The sequence below is a fragment of the Mirounga leonina genome, unplaced genomic scaffold (genome assembly GCF_011800145.1).
Source record: "Mirounga leonina isolate KUSES-001 unplaced genomic scaffold, KU_Mleo_1.0 Mir_413, whole genome shotgun sequence".
NCBI lineage: Eukaryota > Metazoa > Chordata > Mammalia > Carnivora > Phocidae > Mirounga > Mirounga leonina.
This window is the reverse complement of record NW_023270734.1, coordinates 3,475,501-3,492,219: the sequence shown is the minus strand read 5'-3', so window position 1 is coordinate 3,492,219 and position 16,719 is coordinate 3,475,501. Positions and strand designations below refer to the sequence as shown.

The window sequence follows — 16,719 nt, the reverse complement described above, 5'->3', positions numbered from 1 at the left end:
CTATGAAGGGAGAGAATATGACTCTAAAAATGAAAAATAAAAATGTTATTTTTAAAAAAAAGGGATTGATAAGATGTTGGTTGAAAAGGGGAAAAAGAAAAATTCAAAAAGAAATAAAAAGACAAAAAGTTAAAAAAAATTAACTTTAAAAGACTAAAGAATCATGGTAAAAAAGCCGTGAATTCTATGTGCAGTAGTCCCCTAGCGCTGGAGTTCTGCCGTTCTCATTGATCGGTAAACTTGGTCTTGGCTGGCTGTTCTCGCTGATCTTCTGGGGAGGGGCCTGTTGCCATGGTTTCCAAATGTCTCTGCCGGAGGCGGAATTGCCCCGCCCTTGCCCCCTCTCGGCTAAGTAATCTGCTCGGGTTTGCTCTCCAGAGCTTTTGTTCCCTGCGAGCTTTCCGTACAGCTTTGGAGGCGGAGAGTGAAAATGGCGGCCTCGTAATCTCTGCCCCGGAGGAGCCGAGAACTCGGCCCCACTCCTCAGTGAGCTCCCAGAGAAAAGCCGTCAGTCACTCCCGTCTCCCCGGTCTCCGGCCTCACTCCATGCTCACCTGGCCTGTGACCGCGCGTTTCTATCTCTGGCACCCGACTCGGTGTGGAGTCTCCAAACCCAGCAGATCCCTGCGGTGCACTCCCACGCGGCTCCTCCCGGGGGAGGAAGGTGAGTCTCCCCGGATCTGCCGCTTGTTGGGTCCCTGCTGGAGGAGCAGGGGCCCGACTGTGCCTTGGATCCCGGTTTATGGCCACCCCGAGCTGAGAGCCCGCACCTGGGCGCCGCCTCTGCAGCCGGCTTCCGTGCTCTGATACCTGGGAGCTCTGCCACACTCGGGCACCCCTGGTCTTTCTGTGACCCCGAGGGTCCTGAGACCACACTGTCCCGGAGGGTTCCACCCCCCCACCCCCCCACCCCCGCTTAGCCACCAGAGTGACGTCCCTCAGCGGAGCAGACTTTTAAAAGTTCCGATTTTGTGCTCCGTGGCTCTATCACTTGCCAGAAGCAGCTGACGGAGGCCCCTCCCCCGCCGACTATCCTCCCGAATATCGCGGCGGATTCACTTCTCCGCCCGTCCTACCTTCCAGAAAGTGGTCGCTTTTCTGATGAGAGAGTTGTTGCTCTTCTTTTCTTCGATCTCCTGTTGAGTTTGTAGGTATTCAGAATGGTTTGATCCCTATCCAGCTGAATTCCTGAGAGGAGACGAAATCCAGGTCTCCTACTCCTCCGCCATCTTGCTCCGCCCCCCCACTGTGTCTTTTGACTGGAATATTTAGTTCATTTAAAGTAATTATTGATAAGTACATATTTACTATCATTTTGTTCATTGTTTTCTGGCTGTTTTCGTGGTTCCCTTCTGTTCTCTCTCTTCCCTTCTGGTTCAATGGTTTCCTTTTATATTGTTTAGATTCTTTTCTCATTTTGTGTATTTAGTATAAATTTTGCTAAGTTCACCCGTAACTTCCTGTATATATAATGGTCTGTTTTGAGTTGACAGCAACTTAAGTTGAACATATTCCAAAACCTTATATTTTTTTTTCCTGCTTCCCATGTTTTATATTTCTTATGTCACACTTTACACCTTTTTATTTTGTGCCTCTCTTAACTAATCACTGTAGTTTTAGTTAATTTTACTATTTTTGTATTTTGACCTTCACACTTGCCTTATTAGTGGTTGATCCACTATCTTTACCATATATTTACCTTTTCCAGTGAAATTTTTACTTTCACATGCTTTCTTATTATTAATTAGTTCCATTTCTTTTTCAGTTTAGAGAGACGTCCTTTTAATATTCCTGATAGAGCCAGTTTAGTGACGATGAACCACTTCTGTGTTTGCTTATCTATAAAACTTTTAATCTCTTCTTCAAACCTGAGTACTAAACTTACCAGTAAAGACTTCTACGTTAGAAGTTTTCTCCTTTCAGCACTTTGAATATGTCATGCCACTCACTTCTGGCCTGCAAAGTTTCTGCTGAAAAATCTGCTGATAGTCTTATGGGGTTTCCCTTGATATATAAGTTGTTTTTCTCTTGCAGCTTTTAAGATTCTCTTTTACCATTTTAATTATAATGTGTCCTGGTATGGATCTCCTTGGGTTCTTCTTATTTGGAACTCTCTGGGCTTCATGAACCTGTAGGTCTATTTTCTTCTCTAGATTAGAAAAGTTTTCAGCCATTATTTCTTCAAATAAGTTTTCTGGCCCTGTCTATCTTGTATTTGGAACCCTACAATGTGAATGTTATTTCACTTGATGTGGATTCAAAGGTTCCTTAAATTATCTTCTTTTTTTTTCATTCTTTTTTTTTTTTTTGCTGTTCTGTCTGGGTGACTTCTATTGCTTTTTCTTCCAGCTTGCTGACCTGATTTTTGGCCTCATCCAGTCTGTTGAACTGCTCTAGTGTACTTTTCAGTTCAATTACTGTATTGTTCAGCTCTGTACCTTCTGTTTGGAATTTTGTTATATTTTCTCTTTGTTGAGGATCTATGTTCATCCAATTTTCTTCTGAGTTCAGTGAGCATCTTTATGACCATTACTTTGAATTCTTTATCAGATACATTGCTTTTTTCATTTCATCAATGTCATTTTCTAATGTTTTATCCTGTTTCATTTAGAACATTTTCCTATGTCTCATTTTTGTCTGACTCTGTTTGTTTCTATGTACTAGGTAAATCAGTCACCTCTCCTAGTATTGAAGGATTGACCTTGTAAAGGAGATGTCATATGGCCCAGAAACTCAATGCCCTCTGACCAGAGCTAGGTGCTCAAGAAGCATCCCCTGTATGGGATGCATGAGTCTGTTTGCTGTGGCAGGGCTATGTTTGTGATGCAGTGGTATATAGGGTAGTGCCCAGTCTGGCTGTAATGCATGGCTGCACTGAGTGGCACAAGGCTGCACTGTGGCAAAGGGATGGGCAGGGCTGTTGCCTGACCCAGCCGGGATGCACAACTGCAGTGTGGGGATTGGCAGGATTCTCAGCTGGGCATATCCCCCATCTCTAGCAGATTAGAGGAATAGTTTCCAAATGACTCCCACCCTCACCAACTTTAACAAGGTAGATAAGGTCACAAGTATGGCACCTGCCAGTGTCTCCATCCCTGGGAAAAGTTCCAGAAGTTTCCAGCCTCTCTGGCAAGCACTTTAAGATTAGTAAGTGGGTCTCCTTCACATATGGTCTAGGTGCTTTTCAAATTGGCGTTTTTGTGCTGGGTCTCTTGGTGAGTGAGTCTGCACATGAACCCTTAAGAGCAAGTTCTCCATTCCCTATAGTTCCATGGTTTTCCTGAACATAATCTCTGTTGGTTTTCAAAGTCTGGCATTTAGAGGCCTCATCTTTCTCATTCAGGATCTAAGGGTTTTCAGTGCCTGATGTGGAACACAAACCCCTCACTCAGGGAAAACTTCTGTATTTTTGAGATCCTCCTTGACTGTGATCATTGAATGTACAGTGGGTTGTTTCTGGCAAGATGGTGTCTCTGCCTCTCCTATCCATCTCAATGCTGTTCTTTTTGCCCTTTATTGTAGAGGCTCTGTTCATCCAGTTTTCTGGTCTTTTTCAAATTATTCTATATGCAGTTGTATATTTGTTGTATACATGGGAGGGATCTTCCTACACTGCCATCTTGAACCCAAGTCTCTATTTATCCAGACTTTATAGATGAGAAAGTAATCACAAATGGTTATAATTTGTCTAAGATCAGAAAATTAGTGTGTAGTAAAGTCAGGACTTATCTAAGGCAAACTCATCAGAATTGCTTATTTTTATTTTTATTTATTTTTTAAGATTTTATTTATTTATTTGACAAAAGAGACACAGCGAGAGAGGGAACACAAGCAGGGGGAGTGGGAGAGGGGGAAGCAGGATTCCCGTCGAGCAGGGACCCCAATGTGGGGCTCGATCCCAGGACCCTGGGATCATGACCTGAGCCACAGGCAGACGCTTAACATCTGAGCCACCCAGGTGCCCCAGAATTGCTTATCGTAACTTACTCAATACTGCTTACCCTATATCTTTCTATAACCTCTTATTCATAAATTTGTAAGTTCATTACCCTTGCAGTAGTTTGTCTATGATGGAGATCAACAATTTCTTCCTTTTTTGTATGTGCATGCCATATTCTCATATCAAGTGGTAAAAATGGTTTTAAGGCATTTAAGGCTATGAGAAGACTTGCAGCTGCATCCTGGGCCTCTTGAAATACTGGCTCTTTGGGAAGTCAGACACCATAAGAAATCATGATTCCTGCCAAGCTGTGAGGAAGCCCACACTAGCCAAATGGAGGTACAACCTAGAAAGAGATGCCTGATCAGCCCCCAACTTTCCAGCCATCCCAATCCAGGCATCAGTCATAGGAATGAAGTTCACAGATGACTCCAATCTTAGCCACCATCTAACTGTACATGTGAGGGACTCTAAGAACCACCTACTGAGCCTATCAACCTTTAAAACTATGAAATATAATAATATATTATTGTTTTAGCCACAAAATTTGGGGTGGTTTGTAACATAGAATTAAGTAACTGGAATAAACCTTTTTCTTCACTATGAATTTTACTATTTTTCAATGTAGGACCATTCAGTTTGTTGTGCTTACTGCTAGGCCTTTTTTTTTTTTTTTTTAAGATTTTATTTACTTGAGATTGAGCACACAAGAAGGGGAGGGTCAGAGGGAGAGGGAGAAGCAGACTCCCTGCTGAGCAGGGAGCCTGATGTGGGACTCGATCCCAGGAGACTGGATCATGACCTGAGCCGAAGGCAGACACTTAACTGACTGGGCCACCCAGGTGCCCCTTACTGCTAGTCCTTTTGACTTATCCTGTGACTCAATGAAGTTGATGAATATTTATTGAGAACCTACTCTATGCCAGGTTCTGTTCCAAGAGCTTGTAATACAGTGGTGAAACAAACTAAGCATTTCTGTCCCCTTGTGGAGCTTACATCTAACAAGGGAGAAGGACAATAAACAAAATATGAAATAATGAGATAAACAGTGTGTTAGAATGTGGTAAACACTATGAGTATGAGAGAGGGCTGGGTGAGAAAGATCAGGAGTGCCAGGGCAGGGAAGAAAGACAATGTAAAGACAGTGTAAAGATACACCCCAATGAGAAGATGACACTGAGTAAAGAGAGAGAAAAAGGAGATGAAGGAGAGGGTGTGCGGGTCCACCACTCAGATCACGATCTCAGGGTTGTGAGATGGAGCCCTGCAAGAGGCTTTGTGCTGATCACGGAGCCTGCTTAAGATTCTCTCTTTCTCTGCCCCTCCCCTCTCCCTCTCTTAAAAAAAGAAAAAGAAAAAGAAAAAAAAAAGATGAAGGACTTAGCTAAAGGGAAAGAATAGATGAAAACAGCACAAAGGTACTGAGATGGGGCTATGAATAGAATGATCAAGGAAGAGCAAAAAAGTCAGTGTGCCTGGAGTAAAGTAAAAAGGAAGAAGCAGTAGGAGCTGAGGTCAGATGGTTAACAGAGAGCCAGATCATGTAGATCCTCGTGAGAGCTCTGGATTTTATTTTTCAATTCTACATTGAAAAATAGTAAAATTCATAGTGAAGAAAAAGGTTTATTCCAGTTTATTCAGGGAGAACCCGAACAGCAAAAGTGCTATAATCTAACAGGCTCACTCCACTTACTGTGTTAAGGTTGAAGGAATGTAAGAGCTAAAGCAAGGAAACAAATTGGAGGTTGTTAAAATACTCCAGGGTAAAGATGAAGAAGGCTTGGATCTGACTGGCAGGAGGGGAAGTGATGAATAGTCCGGATATATTATTGGTAGAGCCTAAAGAATTCCCAATGGACTGGAAATGGGACATGAAAGAAGAAAGGTATCAAAGATTGACTCTGGTTTTTGGCTGAGCAATTAGAAAGATGGGATTGTAATCAACAAAGAGGAGGAATCCTAGAAGGGGAACGGATTTGGGGACAAAGATCAGTTTACTTTTGGACATGTCAAGACAGAGCTGTCCATTAGACATTCCAATGGAGATATCAAGTACACAGATGGACATACAAATTTGAAACTCAGAAAAAAGATCTGGAAGAGCAATAGACCTGGGAGTCACTGACACACAGATTATTTTTAAAGCCATGGGCTGGATGAAATCATTTCTCAAATGTGTAGATAAAGACGAGCACTCCCAACACTAAAGGGTTACTCTGTTACAGGAATCTTGAAACAGAGTGCTTGCTATCTGCTGATTTTACCTATCCCTGGAGGGTGAACTATGGACCCTGAGAAATAATCTCTGTTTCTACATGATACCAGCACTTGACTCTATCTTCATTTTGATCCCTTCATTCTTGAAGATTTCTATTTCCATATTGCTTTCCAAACCCCCATTATCACAATTCCTTGAGGTATTCCTAGTGGAACGTACTTGCATGAAAATAAGATCAAAACTCAATAAAACAGAGCACATTACATGTCATATTATCCAAAAGTCTACAGTCCAATGGCACAGGTGGCAAAGGCAAAATGAATTAAAATTGTATCTAATGTTTTAGTACATATTTTCTTATATATTCTAAATTTATTCTATGTGATTTTTGAGAGAGAGAGAGGGAGGGAGGGAGAGGGAGAGAGACAATCTCAAGCAGGCTCCACACTCAGCACAGAGCCCTACACAGGGCTCAGTCTCACGACCCTGAGATCATGACCTGGGCCGAAGTCAAGAGTTGGATGCTCAACCAACTGAGCCACGCAGGCATCCCATTATTCTATGTGATTTTGACAAAATATAGAATATAGAGAACTTCAGGTTAGACTGAGAAGTTAAAATTCTGCTTGAATGTGTCTGTCTTGTTACTGCTGTAAAATGGTTTACAAAAGAGGACTGCTGAGACTGAGCTATCACAATGTCCTACATAAAAACTGCATCTCCTCCAATACTGCCAATGTTCTAGGACCTTCCCCTTCAGCTGGTAGCACAGGTGATTTCAGGTTGAACCTTTTAAAGATTTTATTTTATTTATTTATTTATTTGAGACAGAGAGAATGAGAGACAGAGAGCATGAGAGGGTGGAGGGTCAGAGGGAGAAGCAGACTCCCTGCCGAGCAGGGAGCCCGATGTGGGACTCGATCCCAGGACTCCAGGATCATGACCTGAGCCGAAGGCAGTCACTTAACCAACTGAGCCACCCAGGCGCCCCTGAACCTTTTAAATCAAAATGGTTTCAAATCAAAATGGTTTCAAGTATCATCTACCAAACATTTGCATCAAGAACATCGGAGACATCTAAAAAAAATCTAAAAAAAAGGTTTGAGCACCACCGTTCTAAAAGAATCAAGGACAACCCATGCCAGAAACTGAAAATCGGGATTATAATCCACTCACTCACCAATAGAAAGTCATTTTCTTAAGCCTGCCTAAAAATTAATATTTATTATTCATTATTTCTGGATAAAACAGTTACAAATTATTCCATATTCACAGGAAGGGAGGATAACTCTGCTCCCTGCATCCTGACCAGTGTTTTTAAACTCTCCTTCTCTCAGTTCATTCATCATCCCTTCCCTCAAATTATCACCCCCTCACCTTTCCATGGCAAATTATCTACATGATCTGTGTTCACGGCCTCTTTTTCCTGGAAATGGTCCTCTCCTTCAACAACTGTCATCTAGAGCTCCTACCTTCTCATCATTCTGTGTAACACTGATATAATGCATGCATAATGCATAAAAACTTACAGAGCATTTCAAATACATTATACTAGTTGATATTCAAAACACTCTTGAAGAGGCATATCTCCTGACTATCTAATAAGGAGCCTCAGGCTGAGAGGCTAAGTGACTTGTTCCTATAAGGATATAGAGCAAATAAGTGACAGCATAATGCCTCCCACTTAGGTCATCTAATGCAAGCTTGGCATTTATTGCACTGCATTATAACTCAGTCTAACACACAAACTTACATTTTTTTTAAAAAAGGTTATTTATTTGAGAGAGAGTGAGTGCGTGGCAGGAGTGAGTGTGCGGGCGAGGGGCAGAAGGAGAAGGAGAGATTCCTCAAGCAAACTCCCTCCCAAGCACAGAGCCGATGTGGGGCACGATCCCAGGACCCTGAGACCATGACCTGAGCTGAAATCAAGTCAGATGCTTAACCAGCTGAGCCACCCACGTGCCCCCAAAATCACATGCTTAAGTAACACTGATAAACTAGCCCATTGATTGCTAAATCTTTTGGCCTTTCCTCCTGAATCATTTGCCGAAAATTTACTGACCATCCAATCACTAGAATTTTATTTCAGCTTGGCTTTCCTCATCTTAACTATTTGATTCTTAACCCCTTGGATTCATTCTCCTAAGGATGCCTCAGACTTAATCTTCTCCCAGTTTCTGCTTCTCCCTCCCCACCCCCTACCCCTTTGGTGGTTGTGGCTTTTTCCAATAACCTCTCCAAAATGACAAGTGACATTTGACAAATGTAAAATGACAAGCTTGTTGAAAATGACTATTTTCTACTTTTCTGACTAGTTCATTTTTTAAACTTTAAGTTTATTCATCCAATACTCCTACTTTACAATAACTGTCAAACTAATATTCAAGACAAGTAATTCGCCTTCCCTGATTTCATATTCCAAGGTTGAAATGACATCTGAAATCTAAATACTTTTCTCAGGAATCATAACAAATAATTTGGGGGATTTCTTCATTCCATGTAGATGTTGTTTTCTATTTGAAGTTTTTATTTTTATTTTTTTCAATACAGCTCCTTGAACAAAAAAACATGCAAATTGTGGCTCACTAGGAAGACAAAGGACCAGTGACTAAAATAATTCTTTAAAGTAAGATAACTTAAAAGTCCTTGAAATTGCTTGAAATTGCCTTATACATGGAATATTAGTATAAAAAAATAAACCTAGAGTTTAAAGAAGTTAATTGCATAAATTTGGGGGGAAAAAACTTTTATTATTAATTTACTTTTAAATAATGGAGAAACAGAAAAATTTTTTCAATTCATGTAAAAACAGGCAAAAAGCAGAATAAAAATAATGGATAAAAATGCAATGGAATTAAAAATTTAATTTAAAATTAAAAATTTTAAATTTCATCATTTAAGGGGAAATAGAAAGGAAAATGCTACCAAGTACATACAAAATTGCCAAATTATACCATGGTACAGGAATAAGAAAACTGAACAATTCCAAGAAATATTTAGGATATCCCCAGAATATACAAATGTTACAAATCTGGAAAACATTCTCATGCTTAAGAGAAATAATTTTTAAACTTATCTTAATTAATTAATTAATTAGAGGGGGGCAGAGGAAGAGAGGGAGAGAGAGAGAGAATCCCAAGCAAGCTCCACAACTCTGAGAATATGACCCCAAAATCAAAAGTTAGATACTCAACTGACAGAGCCACCCAAGCTCCTCACCCTAACAATTCAACCAATTTCTAGCCTCTTAGCACCTGCATAGCCCCACAAGCTCCATATAACCGTAGGGAAACTTGAAATTTTTATTCCCATGCATTTCCTTCTATTCTTGCTAACTGAACGTATAGTACTTCTGCCCCCCTAAATAACATCCTGGGGTATTTTGTGCTTCCCCTCCTCTTGCACTGTATATCTGAAGATCTTATTTGATCAGGAGAGGCTCAGGACTTACATGTCGCTGATGGTGGTTTAAATGTTAGCTCACCAAACCAACACACCCAAAACCTTGCCACCCCTGGGAAAACTATGACTGATCAAAGAAATGATTACTAGGGAATTACTGAACTCCTCAAGATGGCCAGCCTTTCAATTATCTAAGAGCCTGAATTTGTCAAAACAGAAAACGTATTTCTTACTGAGGGATGCACAGAAGCCACCAAGAAGGAGTCACTTTATGGCAATAGGCCTTGAGATACACCTTTCTACATCCCAACTGCATACCGTCTAGCCTTACTAAGTATGTCACCTTCATAATAAATACCAAGAGATATTTAGGTTACCAGTACAAGTTTATAACCACAGATGAAAGGCATAAATTCATAATCTACATTAAACAATCTTAGCCAAGAATACAGGGAGTCCTAGGATATCCACGGATGAGCTTCAGGGGCTCAAAAATTCCCTTATATTACATGCAAATTTATCTGTGTATTTTTCTGGGCAAGGTGTCCAATGCATTTATCAAGGTGCCAAAGTTGTCCTTAAATAAAGCAAAATATGAAAACCACCTAAAAGGTAAAAGTATAAAGACACAATATGGTATAGAAGAAAAAACTAGTATTAGAAGGTAAAAAGCCAAATCTGGACCTTAGTTCTACCCCTCATTACCTGTGATACTTAGGTAAGTTGCTTTGCTTCTTTGTACATTCATTTCCTAGTCTATAAAAATGGAAAAAGACACGTACTATGAGGATTAAATATAATGTATGTAAAGTACCTCACCTAATGCCCAGCAAATATTGCCTTATCCACTGATACTTGCTTTAAGAACACAAAAATGTCTTAAGTAGACAAAATGAGCCACAACACATTTAAAATCAACTGCTAGATGATAAAATCTATTTTTCTTCAGAACGTAGTTTCAGCAAAATATGGATATACTCTGTACTCGTATCCTATTGCTGAGACAAATGCGCCACACAAAGGTAGTGACTTAAAACAACACAAATTTATTATCTTACAGTTCTGTAAGTCGGAGGGTCAAAATGAGTGTCCTGGGGCTAAAATCAAGGTGTCAGCAGGGCTGTGTTCCTTCTGGAGGATCTAGGAGAGAATCTGATCCTTGAGCTTTTTCCAGTTTCTAGAAACTTCTGGCATTCCTTGGCTCATGGCAACATCAACCTTTGCTTTAATCATCACGTCTCCTTTTGCAACTCTGACTCCTTGCCTCCTCTTTCTACTTTAGTAAAAACCCTTGTGAAGACACTAGACCCACCATCTAAACCAGGATAATCTTCCCATCTCAAGACTCTTACCAAATCATGACAAGTCCCTTTGCTATTTAAAGTAATATCTCACAGGCTCTGAAGATTAGGACATGACATCACTGGGCATCATTCTGCCCACTGTAAATCGCTTGATGTAATCTGACATTGTATAAATTCTGGTGCTAAAATAAATGGGTACATTTACATTTTGAAATAACAGATATTTGGTAAGCTTCTCCTCATTACTTTAAAATAAATCAGCTTTCTAGAAAAACCATAAGCAATTATTTTTAGTTGCACCATTTAATCTTAAATCAGCTGTGACTGGCACATGTTATACTTTCTTTTATAAACGTCAACGTCACATCGTACAAATTATTGCTATGTATAACCAAGAGAATGCTTGTCGTTTTATTTAGCTTTTTTTTCATTTTTCTAAATATTATTTTTTAGACATGAACACTCTAAAGTTTGACAACACAGAAAAATTATGTTTCAAAGAGAGGAATAAATGGTATGTCCCCATAAGATTTGGTTTTATCATGATAGCTACTCACATCTGAGCACAAAGTGTAAACCACAACTCACCAGTGGTTCTCTATTTTTGACCAGACGAATGATTTTTACGGAGTCTTCTTCATCGTCAATATCATCAGGCATTGGCGGTAATACAGGATCGTAATTCTTCTGAGCCACAATATCATGTACAGAGAGCAAAGCCTATCAAAGTCAACATTTGGAAAAAAATTAATCAAATATAAAATCCCAAGCACATCCAACTATAAAGAAAATCAAATCGGTGTTATAATTTTGACGTAACAATGGTGATAGGCAACTACATGAAAAGGAGGATCTTCGAAATGGGAATATGTAGGACAGGAGAAGGCGGCACTATTTAGCTGCCATCCCCATCCCCAATGCCACCAATGTAGGACAAGAATCAGCATAAAAGTCCTCTCACCTGTATATTTTCTGGTTCATCATTATAAGGGTGGCAGCTGGGGATGGGGTGGGGGTTATTACTTTTACTAGAAAATGAGGCTCTAGGTACATTGTTGATCAGCCAGTAGGAGTCTGAGAGAACTGTATTTTTCCCTTCCTCCTGTTAGCAGAAAACACACAAAAAAACTGACCAATAATGACTAATTTTCGTTCTTTTCTTGTTTTCTCACCTTTTCATTTTTTTGTGTAATAAGATAACTAATTTGTGTATAGTGAAAGTTTTTCTAGTCATGACTGGCATGGTGGTAAATCTCCACAAAACACTGTCACATTGTCATTATAGACCAATGACCAAAATAACTCTCAAACCTTGACATGTCACTACTATTTTAGGAGAGTGGGTTTTAGACTTTTAACTCATTTGTTCCCTAATCACTACCACCAGTCTGTAAATTATTCTAGCCAGAAGCCTAGAAATCACCCTTGAAACAAATCTCTTCTCCACCGTACACTCCTCAACACCCAATCCATATCCTGTTAAATCTACTTGCAAAATATATCCTAAATGTGTTGTCTTCTCTCAGCTCTAGACCAGAGGCTGGCAAATGATGCTACCTGTTTTTGTAAAGGAAATGCTCCTGTCACCCAGTCTTCATCCATGGATGTGTTGTCCATCGCTGCCATCATGCTATGAGAGCAAGATGGAGTAGGAGCAACAGACCATTTTTACAGGAAAAGTTCAGAGACATTGATGTTGTTGTGTTTTACCTGGAGAACTGTAATAGCCTCTCAATGGTCCAGCTGCATTCACCTGTGGTCTTTTTTCCAAGATATGAATATCTCACAGTTTCTTTGCCCACTATGCCTTTGAGGAACATTTAGGATGTTTTCAGTTCTTGGCTATTATAAATAGTGCTGCTATAAATATTTCTCATCTTTTAATGCGCATGCGTGCACGCATGCACACACACACACACACACAATTGGGGTTAAGTACAGTTGGCTGTTGAACAACTTGGGTTTGAACAGCACGAGTCCATTTGTATCCAGGTATTTTTTGAAAAATACAACAGTCTTATAAATGTATTTTCTTTTCCTAATAATTTTCTTAACATTTTCTTTTATCTCATATACTTTATTGGAAGAGCACAGTATATAATACACATAACATACAAAATATGTGTTATCAACTATTTGCTATTGGTAAGGCTTCCAGTCAACAGTTGGCTATTTGTAGTTAAGTTTTGGGGAGCCAAAAGTTATACACAAATTTCTTTCTTTTTTTTTTTAAATTATGTTTGGTTAGCCAACATATAGTACATCATTAGTTTCTGATGTAGTATTCAATGATTCATTAGTTGTGTATAACACCCAGTGCTCATCACAACAAGTGCCCTCCTTATACACAAATTTCTAATCAGGCAGGGAATCAGTGACCCTAATCCCTGCATTGTTCAAAGGTCAAGTATATTTAAGAGAGAAAAGTCTGGGTTGTGGGTTTCTAAGTATATTCAACATTACTAGATACAAGATGAACAATTTTTCAAAGTGGTTGTCCCAGTTCTACTCCTACCAACAGCTTCCGTGAGTTCTAGTTATATCCCATGATCCCCAACATTTTACATTACTAGTTTCAATCTGGCAGTGGTATCTCCTTGTGATTGAAATTTCATATTTCTTATAACCAATGATAGCTTTTTTTGGGAGATGCCTGCTGAATATCCTCACACAGTTTTCTATTCTATCTGTCTTTTTCTTATTGATATGTAAGAATTCTTTATAATATACTGGACCCAAGCCTTTGTTAGTTACATATGCCACAAATGTCGCTTTTTGTATCTGACAAGAGTTTCAGAGCAAAGGAATGAACAGCCTCAAGATGAACAAATATTTGAAGAGATAATAGCTGTAAATTTTTGACAACTGATGAGAGACTGAGTCTGAAGATTCAGGAAACCCAATATATCCATTAGGAAGCAGGAACAATAAAAAGAAATCCAAGATTAGATATATATCGTAGTGAAACTACAGAACACCAAAGACAGGAGGATCTTAAAAATATCAGAAAAAAAATATGACTGACAGCTGAGTGATTAGCCACAATGGAAACCAGAAGCCAGTTAAATACCTTTGTAAGTGCTTTAAAAAATAAATAAATAAATAACAGCCAGCCCAGAATTGTGTATTCAGCAAAAATACCATTCAGGAATAAGGATGAGAGCCAAGATGAAGTTAATAGGGATCCCACTTGAAAAAAGTAGAAAACAGAAAACTTAAAAAAACAAAAAAACAACAATCAAAAAGATGCACAATGGTTTGGGAAGACACTGGACATCAGACAATTAAGGACAGTGATCACTGAGAGACAGGAAACAAATGTGAGCCTTGTGAGGCCAGAGTTTCCTGGCCGTGTAGGGGGAGAAGGTACCCAGGCAGAACCCACTGGTCTCCGTAAGTTGAGACAACACAGTGAGGAATGCTGGGAGGTCAAGGAACTAAAGTTCTCAGGAGAGAGTATGAAAGAGAAGATGGTGAGAGGCATGGGCTCTGGAGATCTGCAAGAGGTCCCCCTTTGAGTTCTCAGCCAAAGCACATGCATACAAAAAAACTACCAGAAAGGATTAGAGCAGTGGTTATCAGCTGAGAACAATTTTACTCCCCAATAGCCATTTGACAATGTCTGGAGACATTTTGGGTTGTCACAGTGTGGAGGATGCTACTGCCATCCAGTTTGAGGCCAGGGATGCTCCTAAACATTTGACAGCATACACGGCAGTTCCCTGCCCTCCACACCCCCTCCCCCCAATAATTTTCAAGCTCCATAATGTCAATAGCTCCAAGGTTAAGAAACTATGCATTACAGGGAACAATTCCCAAAGCTCACACAGGGCAGGAATAGCTCCTGTTCCCTTCAGTCAGAGGGGAAAAGCTTGGCATTCACAAGGCACTGAGGACAGTTAACACGGGATATTGTCTTAATAGGAGGAAATACTTAATCCAAGATTAAACAATGCTAAGATCTCACCTAACAAAGCTTAAAAGCAAGCCTCTGAAGGACCAAAATATTTCCATGTAATTATATAACAGAAAAAAACCTCAAGAATATCACTATAAAAATATGAAAATATCCGGCATCAAACAAAGTAAAACTCATAATGACTGAGAGCCAATCAATTACTGACGAAAGTTATGAGGCATGTGAAGACAGAAGAAAATACTACTCATAATGAAGAACAACATAACACCATAGAACTAAACTCTGAAAATTACACAGATGACGGAATTATATAGAACCAAATCCTGAAATTAGAGAGAGACTGCAGACAAGAAAATTAAAACAATTACTATACCTGTATTCCAAATGCTTAAAAAGCTAGAGAAAACACTGAAAATGAGACTTGCCATATACAAGAAAGATTCAAATCAAACTTCTAGAGACAAAAGATACAATGTATGAAATTTTTTAAAAAGTACACTGAATGAGATTAACACTTATAGTTAAAGCAATTTATAAACTACCTAAAATGAAACAACACAAAGAGAAAATATAGTAAAAAATTACAAATGGAACATTATTGAGCTATGGGACAACTTATATACACCTAATTGGCATCTCCAAAGGAGAGGTGTTAAAAAAAATATTTGAAGAAATATGGCATAAAATATTCCAAATTTGATGGGGGGAGAAAAAGCCCCTAGGGCCAGGAAGTTCAACATATCCAAGCACAAAAAAAAACCATAAAAAGAAATAACACCAAATTGCTTAAAACCAGTGAGAAAGAAAAAATCTTAAAATCAGCCAAAGGAAAAAAGCTTAAAAAGATAACACACATCAGAAACAATATGAGCTACAAGATAAAAGAGCAACATCTTTTAAATACTTAAAGAAAACCAGCAACCTAAAATTCTATACCCAGCAAAAATATCTTTTAATAATGAAGGGATAATAAAGACTTTTTAAAGACATAAAAAAAGTTGAAGGAATTCATCACCAGGAGACTTGCACTACAAAAAATGGTATATGGAGTTTTTCAGACAGGAAGATAGGAACAGACAGTGGATGGGATATGGATCTATAAAGAGTTGAATGAAAAACATCAGAAATATTCACTGTGGGTATCTATGATAACTATCTTGCACAGAGATAAGACTAATAGAGATCACTAATAAACATCTTTTAAAATAAAATGATTATCATAGTTGATAGACAATACTAACAGCAGCAGCTATGTATTCTTCCTCTTTAGTTTTGTATTCATTTCCATGTCTGGATTCCAAAATATATTTTTAATATTCATAGATATTGAGTTCCTAATTCTTTAATAGTTTTGCTTTACAAATATATTTGGTTAGCAACATTTTTATTTTGGACAACTAAAAGTAACTTTGTATTCTATTTGCCTGTTTTAACTGTGATGACTTTATTCTTCAATATACAGATTGTCCTTTTGAAAGGCAACACACCTAAATAAGAAAATTGTATTTCCATATGCCACAGTCACCCCAATCAGAACTGATGGGTTTACCTGTTGCTCAGAAGACTATGCAGGAAATTGAATACCAGGCCTTATAACTCATCAGGCGCACAGACTTTCACTGCTTTGGACCCCCTGGAGTCAATTCTATGTTTTAGTATCTGTCAGGTCAACAGAATTAAGTATCTAACTCATAAGAATGAGTAACACTGATTTATTCCTCCAGAAGGAAGCTTCACTTTTCCCTTTTGCATGCTTAAATGAAGTCTCATCCATTCTACATGCTCAGGCAATGAGTAATTTCTGGTAAATGCACGTTTTGGAAAGCTGAAAAATTACAACAAATCTTTTTATTTTATTGCCTTTTTAAAACCTACCAAATTTTCCCCAACTTCCTAAATTATAATACCATATTCTAGAGATGATGTCACTTCACTG

General features: G+C 38.8%; 1 protein-coding gene across 3 annotated transcripts in view; it reads right to left on the bottom strand.

Annotated features, from left to right (window-relative positions):
- MPP7 (membrane palmitoylated protein 7) overlaps positions 1 to 16,719 on the bottom strand; it is a 317,439-nt gene that overhangs the window by 100,019 nt on the left and 200,701 nt on the right. For all 3 annotated transcript variants that reach the window (XM_034987220.1, XM_034987221.1, XM_034987219.1), the window contains exon 6: positions 11,453 to 11,584. In XM_034987220.1, the coding sequence (XP_034843111.1) occupies positions 11,453 to 11,584 (132 nt within the window). The remainder of the gene's footprint in view (positions 1 to 11,452; positions 11,585 to 16,719) is intronic.